The following is a 16,684-nucleotide window of genomic DNA, read 5'->3' on the forward strand; positions in this document are numbered from 1 at the left end:
TGGGTCTTTTTAAAATATCTTTTATGTCTCTAGTTAACTTTTAGAACATATGGCATATAATTATAATAACTGTTTTAATATCCTTCTCTGCTAATTCTAACATCTATGTCAATTCTGAATCAGTTTCAATTGATTAATTATTATTCTCATTATGGGTCATATTTTCCTATTTCTGTGTATATCTGGTAATTTTTGATTGGATGGCCTTTGCCTAACTGGGTGCTAGATATTTTTATGTTCCTATATATCTTCTTGAGCTTTTTTCTGGAATATAGTTAAGTTACTTGGAAACATTTTGATCCTTTTGGGTCTTACTTTTATGATTTATTAGGCTTGACTGGAGGTGTGCTCAGTCTAGGGCTGATTATTTCCCCACTACTGAAGTAAAACCTTTCTGAGTGTTCTGCCCTGTGAATTAAGAGTTTTTCCAGTTTAGCTGAGGGGAACAGATGCTGTTTCCAGCTTTGAATGAGTGCTGGGCACTGTTCCCTTTAATCTTTTTGTATGGTTTTTTTCTCCTAGCTTTGGATAGTGTCCTCATATACGTGTTCTGATCAGTTCTCTGCTGAATACTTGGGAATTACCCTCTGCCTAGCTCCAGGATTCTCTTTCTGTGCAGCTCTCTCCTCTCCAGTACTGTTCTGCAAACTTTGCAGAAGCAGAAGTCTGTTGTTATGCTTTGAAGCTGTGAGTGTAGAATGGGTTTAACTGTTTTCTCCTCTGGGATAAGAAAGCGTTAGCATTAAGAAAGATTTTGTGAACAAATTTTGAAACTAGGTGAAAAAGTTGAAAATTGTTACTATGGTAATAAATCACTGAAGAACATGAAGTTGGCTTTTATAGAAACTTGATCAGCCTAGTCTCCATAGCACTGGTGATACAGAACTTTTGAGAACAGAGACTTTTTGGGACTCACCTTAGAGTTTCTGATTCAGTAGATTTCAGACCATATTTGGAAAGATACTGCCCTACAGAGTCTATCCGAGTTCCATAGGTAGCATAAATACAAAAAAAAAGATTCAGCCATGGATCTTGTAGATGTAAAATGTGACTTTCATGATTTTATTAGAAGTATAGAACACTTGAGCTATCTACTTTAAAAAATTTTTTTAAAGAGAATTTAAAAGAGAGAGGCAATAGAAAAGAGAAGGAATGAGGAGGAGAGAGGGAGACATGAGGACAGTAGAGAAAAGTTAGGAGAAAAGAAAAGATTAGAGAGAAGCAAGGCCAGGTAGAGAATGGAAAAGATAGATTAGTAGATTCCAAAATGAATACTATTAGAAGGTAAATTGTTTTAGGTTATTATGAGTTTCGGAGGAATTTAAGCTTAAATTTTGCCTTGAAATATTTATGAGCTGATTAACCAGGATTTAGGATGCTTAGCCTCTGCTCTGATTGTCATAGGTACTATAGAACTTCAGGAGAAAATTAAATCTAAGGCACCATCAATTGTAAGACACACCATTATTTTGTGTCCCTCTAAGAAAGAAAAAGTGCTGCTAGTTAAATATGGCACGGTGCTTTTTTTACCATCCGTTTTAAGGTACATTCCAATTTCAGAGATGTTAAAATGTGTGAAAGATATTGTGTCCTAAAATTGATGAAATATAGCGTTTAGGAAGTTTCTACTCTTCTTCTTCACCTCTGTCTTTTCCCAATCTGTTGTTTTTAGTATGTTCTATTTTCCCAGCGTTACTCTTCAGGGACAGCTCACATCTCACCTCCTTCATGACGCCTGTGTAGATCCTTAAAATGAGATGTTCCAAGTTTCCTTTGAACATGTTTCTTATGCCCCTTTCAATTTTGAATATTTCTCCTTAATAGAGAATCAGAAGCAAAACAGGAGTTAAGTAGTTCTGCTTTCTCTGCATCATCTGTTACCATTATACCATCTGCCCCAAGCAGTAGGCCTAAACCTTCTTTCTTGTTCTTCTTGCTCTACATGTATTTTTTAAACCCTTTTTATTGTTCTTAACATTTTTCACCAGCCTCCGCTCATTCTGGGCTCACTCTTTACTTACGTGATTCTCCTTGTTTCACACCTCTCTTTTGTACTCATCCTTGTTCACATGCCTTTCTTTTCGTTCTTTTATTTTTTCTTAAATAAGTCTCTTAAAATTCTGAACTTATCATAGCACACCTTACAAAGCCGTATTGGATTTTTAAGATGCCATTTTCTTTTTTTTCTTACCAGAGTAACTTTGTTTTATATTGTCAGAATTTCACCTTTTAGAAACTCTCTTAAAAAAGATCTCCCTCTCACGATATAATTTCTGCTGTGGCATCATACAACTGTTTTTGCTAAACTTGATTCACTTCCTTAAAGTGTCAGTTTCTAGTATTCCTTTTTGTAACCAATAGGAACTCCAAGATGGCATGGTTGCTTTTTCTCATGGGTTTCATTTCCACTACACTATTTTATGCTTGAACGTCAGAATTAATTCCAAAAATGTAGTTCCTTTCATTATTTCTTCCAACTGATGAAAGATGAAATGCTAAAATGCTATAAAATGCATAAAACATAAATATACACCTAAACAAATTATTATAAGGTGAACACTCATGTAACCATTACTCAAATCAAGAAATAGGACATTACCAGCATCCTGGAAGCCTTCATAGCCTCTTCCCAATTCTAGCCACCTTTCTCCCTCCAAAGGTAATCACTATTTTGATTTATGTGGTAACTACTTTTTAGCTTTCCTGTATAGTTTTACCACCAAAATGTGTCATTAAGACTATAGTTTGGGTGCTGGCCTGGTGGCGCAGTGGTTAAGTGTGCACGTTCCACTTCGGCGGCCCAGGGTTTGCCAGTTCAGATCCCAGGTGCGGACATGGCACCGTTTGGCAAGCCATGCTGTGGCAGGCGTCCCACATATAAAGTGGAGGAAGATGGGCACGGATGTGAGCTCAGGGCCAGTCTTCCTCAGCAAAAAGAGGAGGATTGGCAGCAGTTAGCTCAGGGCTAATCTTCCTCAAAAAAAAAAAATGACTATAGTTTAATTTAGTCTGTTTTTGAATATTATATAAATTGGATTAAGCAGAATGTATCTTTTGTTTCTGGCTTGAGATTTATCTATGTTGTTGCCTATAGCAGTAGTCCGGTCATTTTCATTGCTGTATATATTCCATTGCATGCGTTTACCATAGTGTATCCATTCTATTGATGGACTTTTGGGTTGTTTTCAGTTTCTGTTACAAATGCTATTAACATTCTTGTATATTTTTACTGGTACACATGTGCATACATTTCTGTTGAGTATATTCCTAAGACTGGAATTGCTGGCTCATCATGCATCTTTATTTTTAACTTTAATAGATTATGCCAAACTATTTTCCGAAAAATAGTTGTACTGATTTTATACTTCTTCTAGCAGTGAATGCAAGTTCCTTTGGGTGCCACATCTTCGCTAATATTTAGTAAAGTCAGACTTTATTAGCTGTTCTGGTGGATAACTAACTACAGTGTAATTTACATTTACCTGATTATTAGTGAGATTGAATAACTCCTTATTTGTTTATGAGAAGTGCCCCTTTAGGGTTCTTGGCCACATTTTTATGGGTTGTTTGTCTTTTTCTTACTGATCTGTAAGAGTTCATTGTTCTGCCCATGACCCCTTTATCAGTGTATGTGTTGCAGTTATCTTCTTCCACTCAGTGGTTAACCTTTCCCTTAGTTGTGTTCCTTCATGACTGGAAGTTCACTTAATTTAGTATAGTCTAGGTTGTCAATCTTTTATGGTTAATGCTTCTTGTGCCACATTTAAGATGTCAATCCTACCCCAACATCGTGAAGATACTCTTCTATTGTTTTGCCTATCACATTTAGGTCTACAATCCATCTTGTTGATTGTTGTGTATGACGTGAGGTGGTGTATGCAGTATGGATACTCGGATGACCAAGCACCATGTTTTGGAAAGATCCTGTTTCCCAGTACTGCCCTGCAGTACCACCTTTGTCATAAATCCCATGCATGTATGTTTGGGTTGTTTCTGGACTGTTGGTGTATTTGTCTATTCTTGCACCAGTGCCACACTGTCTTAATTACTGTGGCTTTATGATTAGTCGATGTTTAACAGAGGAAGTTCTCCTACATCTTCTTCAAAAGCTAATCTCGGCCCTGTCTATGCATTTCCATATACATTTAGAATCAGCTTGTTGAGTTCCGCCAAAACAAAACAAAGATCCTTTTCATATTTATTGAATCTGTGTATTATTGAATCTATAGATTCAAAGTTTATTCAATTTTATTGAATTAATAGATACTGAATATATAGATTAAATAGATTTATTGAATCTATTGATCTTTAGGCGTCTATCAAAGTGACATCTTTGCAATATTGAGTTGTCCAATCTATGAACATATGAACATGTTCTATCTATTGAATTATCCCATTTGCAACAACATGTTTTCCTTTGTCTTTAATGCTATACTTGAGTATTTGCTAACCTGTTCTGATTCTGTCTACCTATTTATCCCTTTACTCTGTGCTTTGTAACTCCTTTCTCCCTTTTCTTTTTCAAGTATGAGGGCCTTCTTGAGGATTTCTTGTAGTGGGGGTCTTGTGGTTACAAACTCCCTTAGCCTTTGTTTGTCTGGGAAAGTTTTTATTTTGCCATTATATCTGAGGGGTATTTTTGCTGGGTAGAGTATTGGCTGAAAGTTTTTCTCCTTCAAAGATTTGAATATGTCATTCTAGTCTCTCCTTACCTGTAAGGTTTTTGCAGAGAAAACTGCTGAAAGCCTGATAAGGTTTCCTTTGTAGGTTATTTTCTTCTGCCTTGCAGTCCTTAGCATTCTTTCTCTGTCATTCACTTTTGCCAGTTTCACTACTATATGCCTTCTCATAGGTCTTTTTACATTGACATATTTAGGAGATCTGATAGCTTCTTCCACATGGATTTCCATCTCCTTCCCTAGGTTTTGGAAGTTCTCTGCTATTATTTCTTTGAACAAGCTTTCTGCTCCATTCTCCTTCTCTTCTCCTTCTTGAATAGCTATAATTCTTATGTTGCATTTCCTAATTAAGTCAGATGTTTCTCGCGGACTTTCTTCATCTTTTTAGTCTTAGTTCTCTCTCTTCCTCTATCGGGAGCATTTCAACATGTCTATCTTTAATTATGCTGATGCTCCTCTATGACGTCCACTCAGGCATTCAGGTAATCCATATTTTGTTTTATTTCTTCCATTGTGTCTTTCATCTCTAATATTTCTGATTGATTCTTCTTTATAGTTTCAATCTCTTTTGTGAAGTAGCTCCTGAACTCATTGAATTGGTTCTTTACATTCTCTTTTACCTTGTTGAGTTTTTTGATGATCGCTATTTTGAATTCTTCATCATTTAAATTACATATTCCTGTGTCCTCAGGATGGATTTCTGGGTACTTGTCATTTTCTCTCTGCTCTCAACCATTAATATAATGTTTGATATTGCTAGAGGACGTGACTCTGTTTTTACGCATCCTGGTATTATTTGGTTGCAGTTACTGCCTGTTGCCTCTGGGCAGGGGTCAAGAGCCAGGTATTCTGAGCCCTGTGCCTTCCGCCAAGATCCCAGGTGCTGGAGCTGGCCCTGGGTGGGTCGCGGGAGGGGCACTTTCTCCTGCTGCTCTCAGGGTTTTCTCACTCTGCTCTCGCTATCTGCTCTCCTGCAGTGTTGGCTTGATGAGGTCAACCCCGTGAAAGCTTTCACCCCCATAGAGGGCTTCCCTCTAGGCTGCAAGGGCCCTCGGGGATCCTTGAAGTTCCTGTGAACAAATGTCCCCTCCCCTGTTCCTTCCCTCTGGGAGGCCTCCCACCATCCAGATCACAGTCTCTAGGGGAGGGAGCAGAGTTTTCTCATATCCCGTTCCACTTCCTCTGAGGGGGACTCCAGCCTCTCTGTGCTCCGTCCTATGGCTGCATGGGTCTCTCAGACGTTTTTTGTGTTGTATGTGTATGTCCTCTGTTGGAGTATGAATGTCTTTTTCGTTGTGTGGTGGAGGGGTGAGATTACCAGGACAGCTCACTCCGCCATGATGATGATGTCACTCCTCCATTTTTTTTTCACTTTTTTAATGTGACTGGTAGAAAAGTCAAAGTTCCATGTATAGCTTGCATTTGTGGTTTGCATTGTATTTCTGTTGGATAATGTAGCTATATAGTGAAGTCATTGAGAACACATTCTGTGTAGCCTGGATTGGATTCCTGGCTTTACTTTTTAGTAGAAGTATAATACTGGGCTGTTTTCTTAATTTCTTACTTTAATTTTCTCTTCTGTAAAATGAGAAATAAGAGTAATATCCATTTCAAAAATAAATTGTGAAAGTGAAACAAGATAAAGAAGATAAAGCACTTAGCACAATGAACAAATTACAATAAATGTTGATAAAAATTTAGCCATTTTTTTGTGTTTTTGTTAGTATACTATCAGATTTTATAGTTCACTGGATATTTTCTTTCTGTCCCTTAACATCTTTCCCTTCACTGATAGTAGTAGAGTTCTTAGCTGGACACTATAATTTGACTGGGGACATAAACATATGTATGAATTCTATAAGAGAGGAAGAATATGCCACAGGCATATTCATTAGCTGCAGAAAATTTAATGCTTCTCCAAGATAGTATTGCCTAAAATATGTCTGCGGACTATGTGGCAACTATATAAACATGCTTTGCAACTGTGGTCCAAAAAGGAATCACATATCCAAGAGATGGTAGTGTGTTGGAAACAATATTGTTCCAGGACTTGAGAAGTGGGCCCTAGTCCTAATTCTACCACTGTGTTCATCTGGACTCCAGTTTCCTTATTCTAAAATCATGAGGTTGAGTTAGATGATCACATAGGCCCCTTCGGGGTCTATGATTTTTGCATATTAATGCTTGTGTATCACATATTTTTAATCTATTATCCAATTATCCTTAGGTTTTCCAGCTTATATTGGAATGGTAAGAGTGGACATAAGGTTCAAAGAGATATAGAGTCTTGGTAGGATAGAGGCACAACTGTTTGATTCATCCAGAAAATCTTACAAGATGCTTTAGGTTGCAGCTAAACTGTTTTTTCCAGAATTGGCTTTAAATGTGTCTTTAGATTGTATTAAGGTCCCATATAGACAGGAATTAAAATTATAGTTTAATGGAAGGATTGCTGGACTTGTAAGAATAAGTTGGGTTTTAACCCAACTTTGCTGCTAGACAATTAAGTAAATCCTGAACAAGTTTTCTCTGTTTTGACTTCTCTATATGTAGTAATATGGAATGTAACACCTTACTCAGAGTAGGCACTTGAAAAATTAAAGAAATTAATACTTTTTGTCCTGCCTACTGTTCAGGATTTGCATTAGTATCTATGAAAGTACATTAGGGGAAAAGAATTGAAAATGTTATATGGATAAAGATCTATGGTTTTTTTAAAAACTCTCTACTCAGACCATTCTTGTAAGTTCTATTTAATTGTCAAAGGATAGTTGGTTTTTATTTTTAAAGTATAGAGCATTGAAAAAGATGGAAATATCCTCAGTTCATTTCTTGAAGCTAGCACAACCTTGAATTTGTGAAAGTGAGTTTAAACTGAGAAAAGATAGTGTATACACACACATTGGTCACCTATACACAAGTGCACACAATGGTTACACACATATGCTAAAATCCAAATAAAATATTAGGATATCAAATTCAACAGTGTATTAAAAAAATGTATATATTGACCAGGAAAGGGTTTATCTCAGAAATATAAAGATGGCTCTATACCATGAAACCTGCCCATAATTCATTATATCAACACATTAGAGGAAAACTTATGATGATTTTAAAAAGAGGGGAAAATCATTTGATAAAAATCCATTAACTTCCCTCAGAGAGAAATGAAAGTAAAACCACAGTGAGACAACGTGTAGTACTGGCAGTGTGTGGGAAAATGGGCACTCATCCTTTGGTGGCAGTGTGAATTGTTACAGCTTATGTGAAAAAACTGATAATAGCTACTGAAGTAAAAACACACACTATCCTTTGGGTGCTCTCACTTTTGGGACTCACTCCTACAATATATAGGATAATAGTATTACTATAATACTAATATATGCTGTTATAGTATATTAGTATTTATAGTCAAGGATATCTGTTTCATAGTTTGTGATAATTAAAAACTGCAAACAACCTGAATGACTATTAATCACTGGAAGAGTGATTGAATAAATTATATTACATCCGTACTATGGAATATGGTGCAACCTTTGACCAGGAGGGATATCCATGATGATACTGTTAAGTTGAGATGTGGAGTGACAAATTGTAGATTATTGTAATCCTTCTTTTGTGTGTGTGTGTGTGTGTGTGTGTGTGAGGAAGATTGGCCCTGAGCTACCATCTGTTGCCAGTCTTCTTCTTTTGCTTGAGGAAGATTGTTGCTGACCTAACATCTGTGCCAGTCTTCCTCTATTTTGTGAGGGATGCCTCCACAGTGTGGCTTGACAAGTGATGCTAGGTCCACAGCGAGGATCCAGACCTACAAACCCCTGGCCGCTAAAGCAGAGCGTGCAAACTTAACCACTACACTACTGGGCTGGCCCCAATGTAATCCATTTTTTTGTAAAATGTAAGAAAGAATATATATGTTAATGTTTGCATGAGAAATGTGTGAAAGGACTGGGTTAAGAGAGGTGGTGAAATTGGTGAAGTGGGGAAATCATTGATTTTCTTGATATGTTTCTACAGTATTTGATTTATTATGAAGTACATTTGTTACTTTTGTAATAATCACATTTAATAAAGAAAAAGATGCTAAATAGATTCAAAGTATGAGGAGGTGAGTTCTAAAGAACCTGGATTTGGCCAGAGACATGAAACATAGAAAAGTATTATGCATACCTTTTATTGTAGAGAGTACTTGTAATCATTTTCATTCACAACCATTATCACAAATTATGTCTGAAAATAAAGATATTTTATGGTAAGAGATGGAGGATTTAATGATTTTTTTTCTTTTATAGCAACTCCGCTCCAATATTCGAGAAATGGAGAAACTTTGTTTGAAAGTCCGAAAGGATGATGTAGGACTTCTAAAGAGAATGATAGATCCTGTTAAAGAAGAAGCATCAGTAGCAACAGCAGAATTTCTCCAGCTCCATCTGGAATCTGTAGAAGAACTTAAGAAACAGTTTAATGATGAAGAAACTTTGTTACAGCCTTCTCTGACCAGATCCATGACTGTTGGTGGTAATGTACCAAGTCTTATTCTTGATCATGAGTTCACCTCCTTCTATAGATATTGCAGATAGTATTTAAGTTTCTGGGGATCACCTTCTATTCCAATATGCTGAATTCTTGCTCCTTGAGTCTGCCTGGAAATGCATAACCTAGAAGTTTTGCAGCACAGAAATTTTGAGGCTATGCTGTATAGAGTGGAACTTCAGGGTTTCAAGTACCTATTTGTCTATAAGTTGAAAATAAATTTTAAAGTGTTTTGTAAGGAGAATGTCATCCTTGTCTACAGAGCATTCCTCTCTCATCTCTAGGTGCAGGGACAGCCTGGTCAGGCAGGCTTCTTCCTAGGGCATTGTGGTTTTCACAGCAGATGTTAGATCTGTCTACCAGCTCAGTTTTCTGAATTTAAGTGAGAACATAAAAAAAAAATCTGCACTGGGGGTCATGCCATCGACTTTTGTGGAGTGATACTCTAAGAAACAGCCCATGAAACTTGTCACTATATCTCTTCTAAGGATGTAATTGATAACTGTTGATTATATTATACTGATGTCTTTATAAGAAACCCTGAAAAAAAGTTCTTGGTTTATTTCATAGTAGTATTTCAAAGCAATTGGTCTTTTTTTAATCTTATGGGTATTGAATGGCGTAAGTGATAAGGTTTCTTCACTTGAGGTGTTTACTAGAAAGCTTAAATCCAAATTTTTTGACTACCAAAAGCCAAATTTTTTAACTATCCTGGCTTCACTTTGTAATTGCTGCCCTTGTGTTTTCTTTTTTGTTTTAGAGTTTCTCTTTTATTTTTAATTTATGCCATCTTGTTATATTTTATGTATGTTCTAAGCTGCCTTAAATCTTTATGGAAAAGGTGGGGTATAAATAAATTACAAATTAGAAAAGAACCTGAGAGATGCTGCACCTGTCCAGCTTTCCTCTTTCATTTACCCAGGAGGCTCCTGCACCACTCCCTGTCTCCAAACCCAGATTATTTTTAACGTCATATTTTGAGTGCTAATGATCCAGTAATTTATAGGAAAATAAAAAAAATTGGAAGAAACATCTAGGCCATCATCCAGACTTTCTGGGTAATCTTGCTTTTGTTCTGTCTTTAGTATCTAGCACTTAGTACATGGTGCTTGGCACATAGTGAACCATTAATAAATGTTTTATAAATATGAGTGAATAAGTATCTTTTTAGAGACAATTTCGTAATTTGAGATGTGCTATAATCACTTCACTCTGTGGGTAACGAGTACCTAAAGTGTTGTTTTGGGTAGAAGGAAATGTTAGCATTCAACCCTTGGCTAAAGAGTATTTGGGAAGAATGCTTTTTGATAGTTTGTAGTTACTGTTTACATTATTCTGTTCATATATAATTATCACCACCATATTGATGAAGCCAAATGCTGTTCTTATCATTTAGTGCAAACTGAGGCTTTATGTGCATGTTTAGAGAAACTGGGCTTTATAGTTCCATGTGATTAAGGGGCCATCATTGTGACAGTTGTGATAGTGGTAATGACGGTGAAGACATGCTGAATTTTCTGGAAAGAGTCACTGCATCAATCTCTTCTGCTATTTAGGTTTGAATTGCCCATCACCAGCAATTCCCTAGCAAACAAAAATTTTGAGTTCTGAGAATTTTCTTACAATATAGTACCATTCTAATATTTGCTTTAATTTGCATTTTATTATTGCATTATTTGTGTTTCTACCAGTAGGACTGTTTGGGCTCAACAAACTTGGGTTTATATATCATCAGAGGAACTGGGTGATTATTACAAGAAGGCAGTTTACCCAGTTTGCTGGCAGTTAACTTTCTCCATAGGAAGCTGACTGGTGTAAAAAAAAACTGTTGGCAGAATTTGAGGAAGTGTGTGTACAGAGGAAGTGAAAAAGATTGGAGCAGAGCCAGAGGATGAGGGAGAAGAAATAGTGGGTGAAATTAATTTTCCAATTTTGTTGATTCTCAAACTTCTCAATTCATGGAACACCAAATTGGCTAAAGATCTAATCACTTGCCACTGGGAGAATCTACAAAATTAAATCTCTGTAAGTAGTGCTGATTTGATTGAGATAGTCATTCCACTTATAAAATCAAGTATCTAAGTTATACCTAAAACAATATGTAGAATTTCAAATTCTGAATGGTCTGCTGGTTAGATTGTGCTTTGCCTTTGACTCCGTTGCCAACATTAAGCAGTGAAAATGAACAGTTGCACCAGATGCCTGAGTATTTCACTGAATGTGAGAGTTTCTACTAGGTTGCCTTAAATCCAGAAATTTTGTTAACAAATAATTGAGAGGATGGGAAAAGAGAAGAATAATGAAAAGAAAGCAACTAATTTACATAAGACTTTAATAGTGGGGTAGGAATTGGGTTTGCTCCATGAGTGGTCTTCTTAGCTATGGAGTCTTCTGTCATTCTACAGGTTTTTATCCTGTACTCTGGTTTTTCCTTACTTTTGCTTTAGATACTCATTCTAGTAGTGACAGCCTATACAGAAAAATGTGTTTGATTTGCACAGAAGTTAAGTGCCTTAAAATACTTTTTCCTTTAAAAATTCCACCTGATTCTAAATAAATTGGTTGGAAACATCAGCTTAGATTCAGGAGCACTGTTGCCACATTTCCATGAGTGAGATCAAAATACAAAAATAGTCTTTCATTTACAGATAGAAATAGCAAGTATAATAGGGCATTTTATGTTCTCTGGAGAGAGAAACTTATTAAGTTTAGGAGGAAGCTGTGGTGATTTTGCTGTTTCTTTTGTTCAGATTCTGAAAGTTTCTAAAGCATATCTTCTCTGCCAATCTTGCCTGATCTGGGAAACTCCCTCTGTCTCACTTGAGCATCTAGTTTCGTTTTTAGCGTATTGTGTCCCACCAAGAGACGTGATGAGCCTACAAGTTTGATTTGCATATAGAAAGATGTATCGGGTCCTACAGAGTGAATCAGTGCTTCTCTTCCTCCTTGTCTTTCTTACTCTCCATCCAGCACACGCACTTCACCAGCGCAGCAGGAACAGAATCTTATTACATTTTAAACAAATATTCACAAAAGAATCTAATCTTAAAACTGCTGGGAACTTCAGACCAGTGTATTGAATTTGATGAAATATTAGATTTTGTCACAGTTATATACATGTACTGAACAGTTTTATGAAACATGTGGATGGTTTTGTGTATTATTTGAAGATGTATTTTCTATTGGTTTTAATTTTCTTAAAAATCCTCCTTTGCAGCTGAGTTAAGCCCTAACTTACAGTTCATTTTATTTTGATAGATAGGTTTATATAGATGATCAGTAAACTAATTTCACTATTTTTAAGCTGTTAGAACATGAAAAAATTCAGGAAATGCTTTTGAATTAATTTAGATTTATAATGAAACTTTTCCTAATGTAGTAAAGTTTATATATATTGTGTTGTAATTCTTAGGAGAATCATTGCCCTTCATGAAGTATGCAGAGAGAGAGAATGAATAAATGAATGTATGTGTGTATGTATGTATGTTTGGACATATAGAGAAAAGAGGAAAGTCTTGTGTCCATGAGAAAGCTTATTTCTCACTTCAACTAAAAATATCTTAGTGATTATTTGAGTTTATAGTCAATAATAAGACTTTAACACTGGAGTTTGAACCACAGTTGTGAGTGACACATATATGTTCTAAGCCTTTACACCTGCAGTTGTTTGCATGTGGATGGAATTATCTGAGATTATTATGTCATATAAAACAATGGTAATTTTTTATTGAGTTCATAATAGTTTACATCATTGTGAAATTTCACTTGTACATTATTTCTGTCTGTCACCACATAAGTGCTCCCCTTCACCCTCATTCCCCTGGTAACCACTGAACTGTTTTCTTTGTCCCTGTGTTTGTTTGTATTCCACATATGAGTGAAATGGCTTGGTGTTTGTCTTTCTCAGTCTGGCTTATTTTGCTTAGCATAATTCCCTCCAGGTCCATCCATGTTGTTGCAAATGAGATGATTTTGTCTTTTTTTATGGCTGAGCAGTATTCCATTGTGTATATATATATATATATATATACCGCATCTTCTTTATCCAATCATCAGTCAGTGGGCACTTGGGTTGCTTCCATGTCTTGGCTATTGTGAAAAATGCTTCAGTGAACATAGGGGTGTATAATTCAGTTTGGATTGTTGATTTCAAATTGTTTGGGTAGATACCCAGCAGTGGGTTAGCTGGGTCATATGGTATTTGTATTTTCAGTTTTTTGAGGAATCTCCTTACTGTTTTCCAAGTGGCTGTACCCACCACAATGGCATTCCCACCAGCAGTGTATGAGGGTTCCCTTCTCTCCACACCCTCTCCAACATTTATTTTTAGTCTTAGTCATTATAGCCATTTTACCAGGTGTAAGGTGGTATCTTAGTGTAGTTTTGATTTATGTTTCCCTGATGATTAGTGAGGTTGAACATCTTCTCATGTGTTTATTGGCCATCTGTATATCTTCTTTGGAAAAATGTCTGTTCACATCCTCTACCCAGTTTTTGATCGGGCTGTTTGTTTTTTTGTTCAGTTGTGTGAATTCCTTAATATTATGGAGATTAACCGCTTGTCACATATATGATTTATATTTTCTCCCAATTGGTGGGTTGTCTTTTTGTTTTGATCCTAGTTTCTTTTGCCTTGCAGAAGCTCTTTAGTCTGATGAACTCCCACTTGTTTCTTTTTTCTTTTGTTTCCCTTTTCTGAGAAGACATGGTATTCAAAAAGATCCTTTTTAGTTCGATGTCAAAGAGTGTACTACCTATATTATCTTCCAGGAGTTTTATGGTTTCATGACTTATCTTCAAGTCTTTGATGCATTTTGAGTTTATTTTTGTGTATAAAACAATAGTGATTTTGACTTCTGTGGACAGGATGAGTTCTTCAGCCTTCTTTCCTGCAGCTTTAATCTGTCTCAGTTTTTGCCTCATCATATCTGTAGCGGTTGTAAAAGCTAAAATCAATGGATGATCACTGAGGTAGTGATTTTTAATACAAGCTGGTATAAATGAATTATGGAAGTTGTAGAAATTAAAGAATTTCCTTTCTTAATTGTTAGTCATGCCTCAGATTGATTAGTGGTATTCAGTGTTGTAAGTTTACAGCAGGATTTTCCATGGAAGAGAACAGATTTCTTTGTTCTAAGACTCCATTTGAACTAAGATACATACGCAGTTTGGTTTCAAGTGAGACATAAATGACTTAAACGTTTCTTATTTTTTACTGAGGGAAATCTTTTATGTTTGCTTAAAATGTCAAACATTTCCCATCCCTTCATTTTTTAGATCAAGAATTTATGTATGATAATCTCTCCTCATTTTGTTATGTACCCTGGCATACTTCATTTGAATCCTTTCTAATAGTACAAAAGTTATGGTTAAAAAATATTTAGAGTGGGCATGGTATTTATAAAGTTCTGCTTTACATTTGGTCTCTTAATTATAATGAAGTTATCGTTATTCATTATCCTATCAAAGAAATTGGAGTTCTTCTTACAATAGGAATATTAAGTGGAAGAAAGGTCCTCAGAGTAATTCACTTATTTTGATTGAAATGAAAATGAAAGTGTCTTTATGTGATAACTTAGGACATAGGGTAAATAACTCTTTTAAGCATTTGTAAAAATCAGAGAGAGCTTTTAAAATATTGAATACATGCCATAAGGTCATAATGTAAAACTTACTCTGTATCTGATGCTTTGACTCTTCTTTTAAGATAAGGACTCGTATTCAGATAAGTTAAGATTTAGATTTAAAAGAAGACTATCAATTCTGATAAGCCTACAAATTACTTTTTAGTCGACTGGCTATGCCCTTCCTAAACAACTCAAACAGGTTTCTTTCCTCAAGAGGTAAGACGTTCATAAATTTTGAAAGTAAAATAGTAATGCAGTTTTATAAAATATAGTTCAGTTTAGGCTAAGATGGAAAAAGAGAGAGAGAGATGAGCTTGGAGTTATAATGATTTACTTTTCGGAATAGATCAGGTGTCACAGGTCACTATGTCATTTCCCTGCAGTGCCTCTCCGCTGTCTGCTGGATAAAGCCCAAAGTCTGTAACTGTCCTGCACGCCCCTCCTAACCATCTGTAATGTCTTGACACTTGTAACTCTGTGTCTTTTACTTTATGCTTTGGCAAGACCAAACTGCTGATTTTATGTTAATTATGTTATATTGTTTCTTCTTTGAGGGCCTTTTTCATGCTGGTCTCTCTAGCTAGAATTTTTAGTTCCATCTTTGCCTACCTAGTAAGATCACTTTTTTGAGGAAGCTGTTTTATAAACTTCACACCTCACCAGCTGAGTCAGGTGCAACCCCTAGCTTGGAACTCCTACAAAATAACTATACGTATCTATACTATTTATCTAGATAACAGTGCACTCTTATTATGTTAGGATATCTCTTTGTATGTCTTAACTGTTCTAGAACGTAAGTTCCTTGAGAGCAGCTACTTTGTACTGTTCACTTTTTCATACCAACACAACACATAATGCGTGCTCAGAAAATATTAAAGTGGTAGTTGTTTTGAGCTTGAAGTAAGGGGGACAAAAGGAAAGTAGACCTTTAGCTCTCTTCTTTCCATTTCTACTGCCACTGTCCTAGAGCCTCCCAGCTCATTTTTCACTCTAATTTTTTCACCCTTCAACTCCATCCTTGTTCTATTCTTCACACTGCAGCTGTGGTTCCCTTTCTAAGTCTGAAATCTGATTATGGCACCCTCCAGCTTCCCAGTTGTCTCCAAATCCTTTTAATAGTTCCGTATTGATCCTACGAGAAAGACAAAACTCTTTAACATAGTTACAATGCCATGAATAATGTCACCTTAGATTTCCAGCCTCAGTCTTTGCTTGTCTCTTGTCAGAAGTCTATGCTTCAGCTACATGGAACTCCTTTCAGTTCCCAAACCTATGCACCTATTATTCTCCTTGATATGAATGCTGTTTGCTTCTCCCTCCAGCCTTGCCCCAGTTCACCCGTATAATTTCTGTTCATCCTCAGGCTTCAGCTTCAGCACCTTCTCAGAGCACTCTGCCCTCCACAAGTCCGGGTTGAATACCTCTCAGCTGTGCCCACATGGCATTCCATCCTTACCTATATCAGAGTTCTTATCAGACTGTACTGAACTTGCCTGCTAACATGTCTGTATCACGCATTCTATAGTAAGCTCTGTTAGTAATAGCAGCAGGAGCAATGGCAGTGGTAGTAGTAACTATTTATTAATGACCTGTACTTGATATAGAAGTCAGGCATAGTGCGAAGTAAATATCACCTTATTTTACAAATGAGGAAAGTAAGTCAAAGAGATGAAATACTTTCCCAAGTCAAAGTGCTAATAAATAGCCAAACCAGGATTCTAACCCAGGTCTTTCTGGCTGGGCCTATACTCCTAACCACTATACTATGTTCACTCCTTGGAAGTGTGTTTATGGGTTACCGTAGTGGCCCCAGCACCTTAGCACATTGATTGGCATATAGGAGGC

At 36.3% G+C, this 16,684-nt stretch overlaps 1 protein-coding gene across 5 annotated transcripts in view; it reads left to right on the forward strand.

Moving 5' to 3' along the window:
* Positions 1-16,684, forward strand: part of STX17 (syntaxin 17) — a 63,910-nt gene that overhangs the window by 31,724 nt on the left and 15,502 nt on the right. For all 5 annotated transcript variants that reach the window (XM_023629754.2, XM_023629755.2, XM_023629756.2 and 2 more), the window contains exon 4: positions 8,972-9,197. In XM_023629754.2, the coding sequence (XP_023485522.1) occupies positions 8,972-9,197 (226 nt within the window). The remainder of the gene's footprint in view (positions 1-8,971; positions 9,198-16,684) is intronic.

The sequence above is a fragment of the Equus caballus genome, chromosome 25 (assembly GCF_041296265.1).
Source record: "Equus caballus isolate H_3958 breed thoroughbred chromosome 25, TB-T2T, whole genome shotgun sequence".
NCBI classification, from domain to species: Eukaryota; Metazoa; Chordata; class Mammalia; order Perissodactyla; family Equidae; genus Equus; species Equus caballus.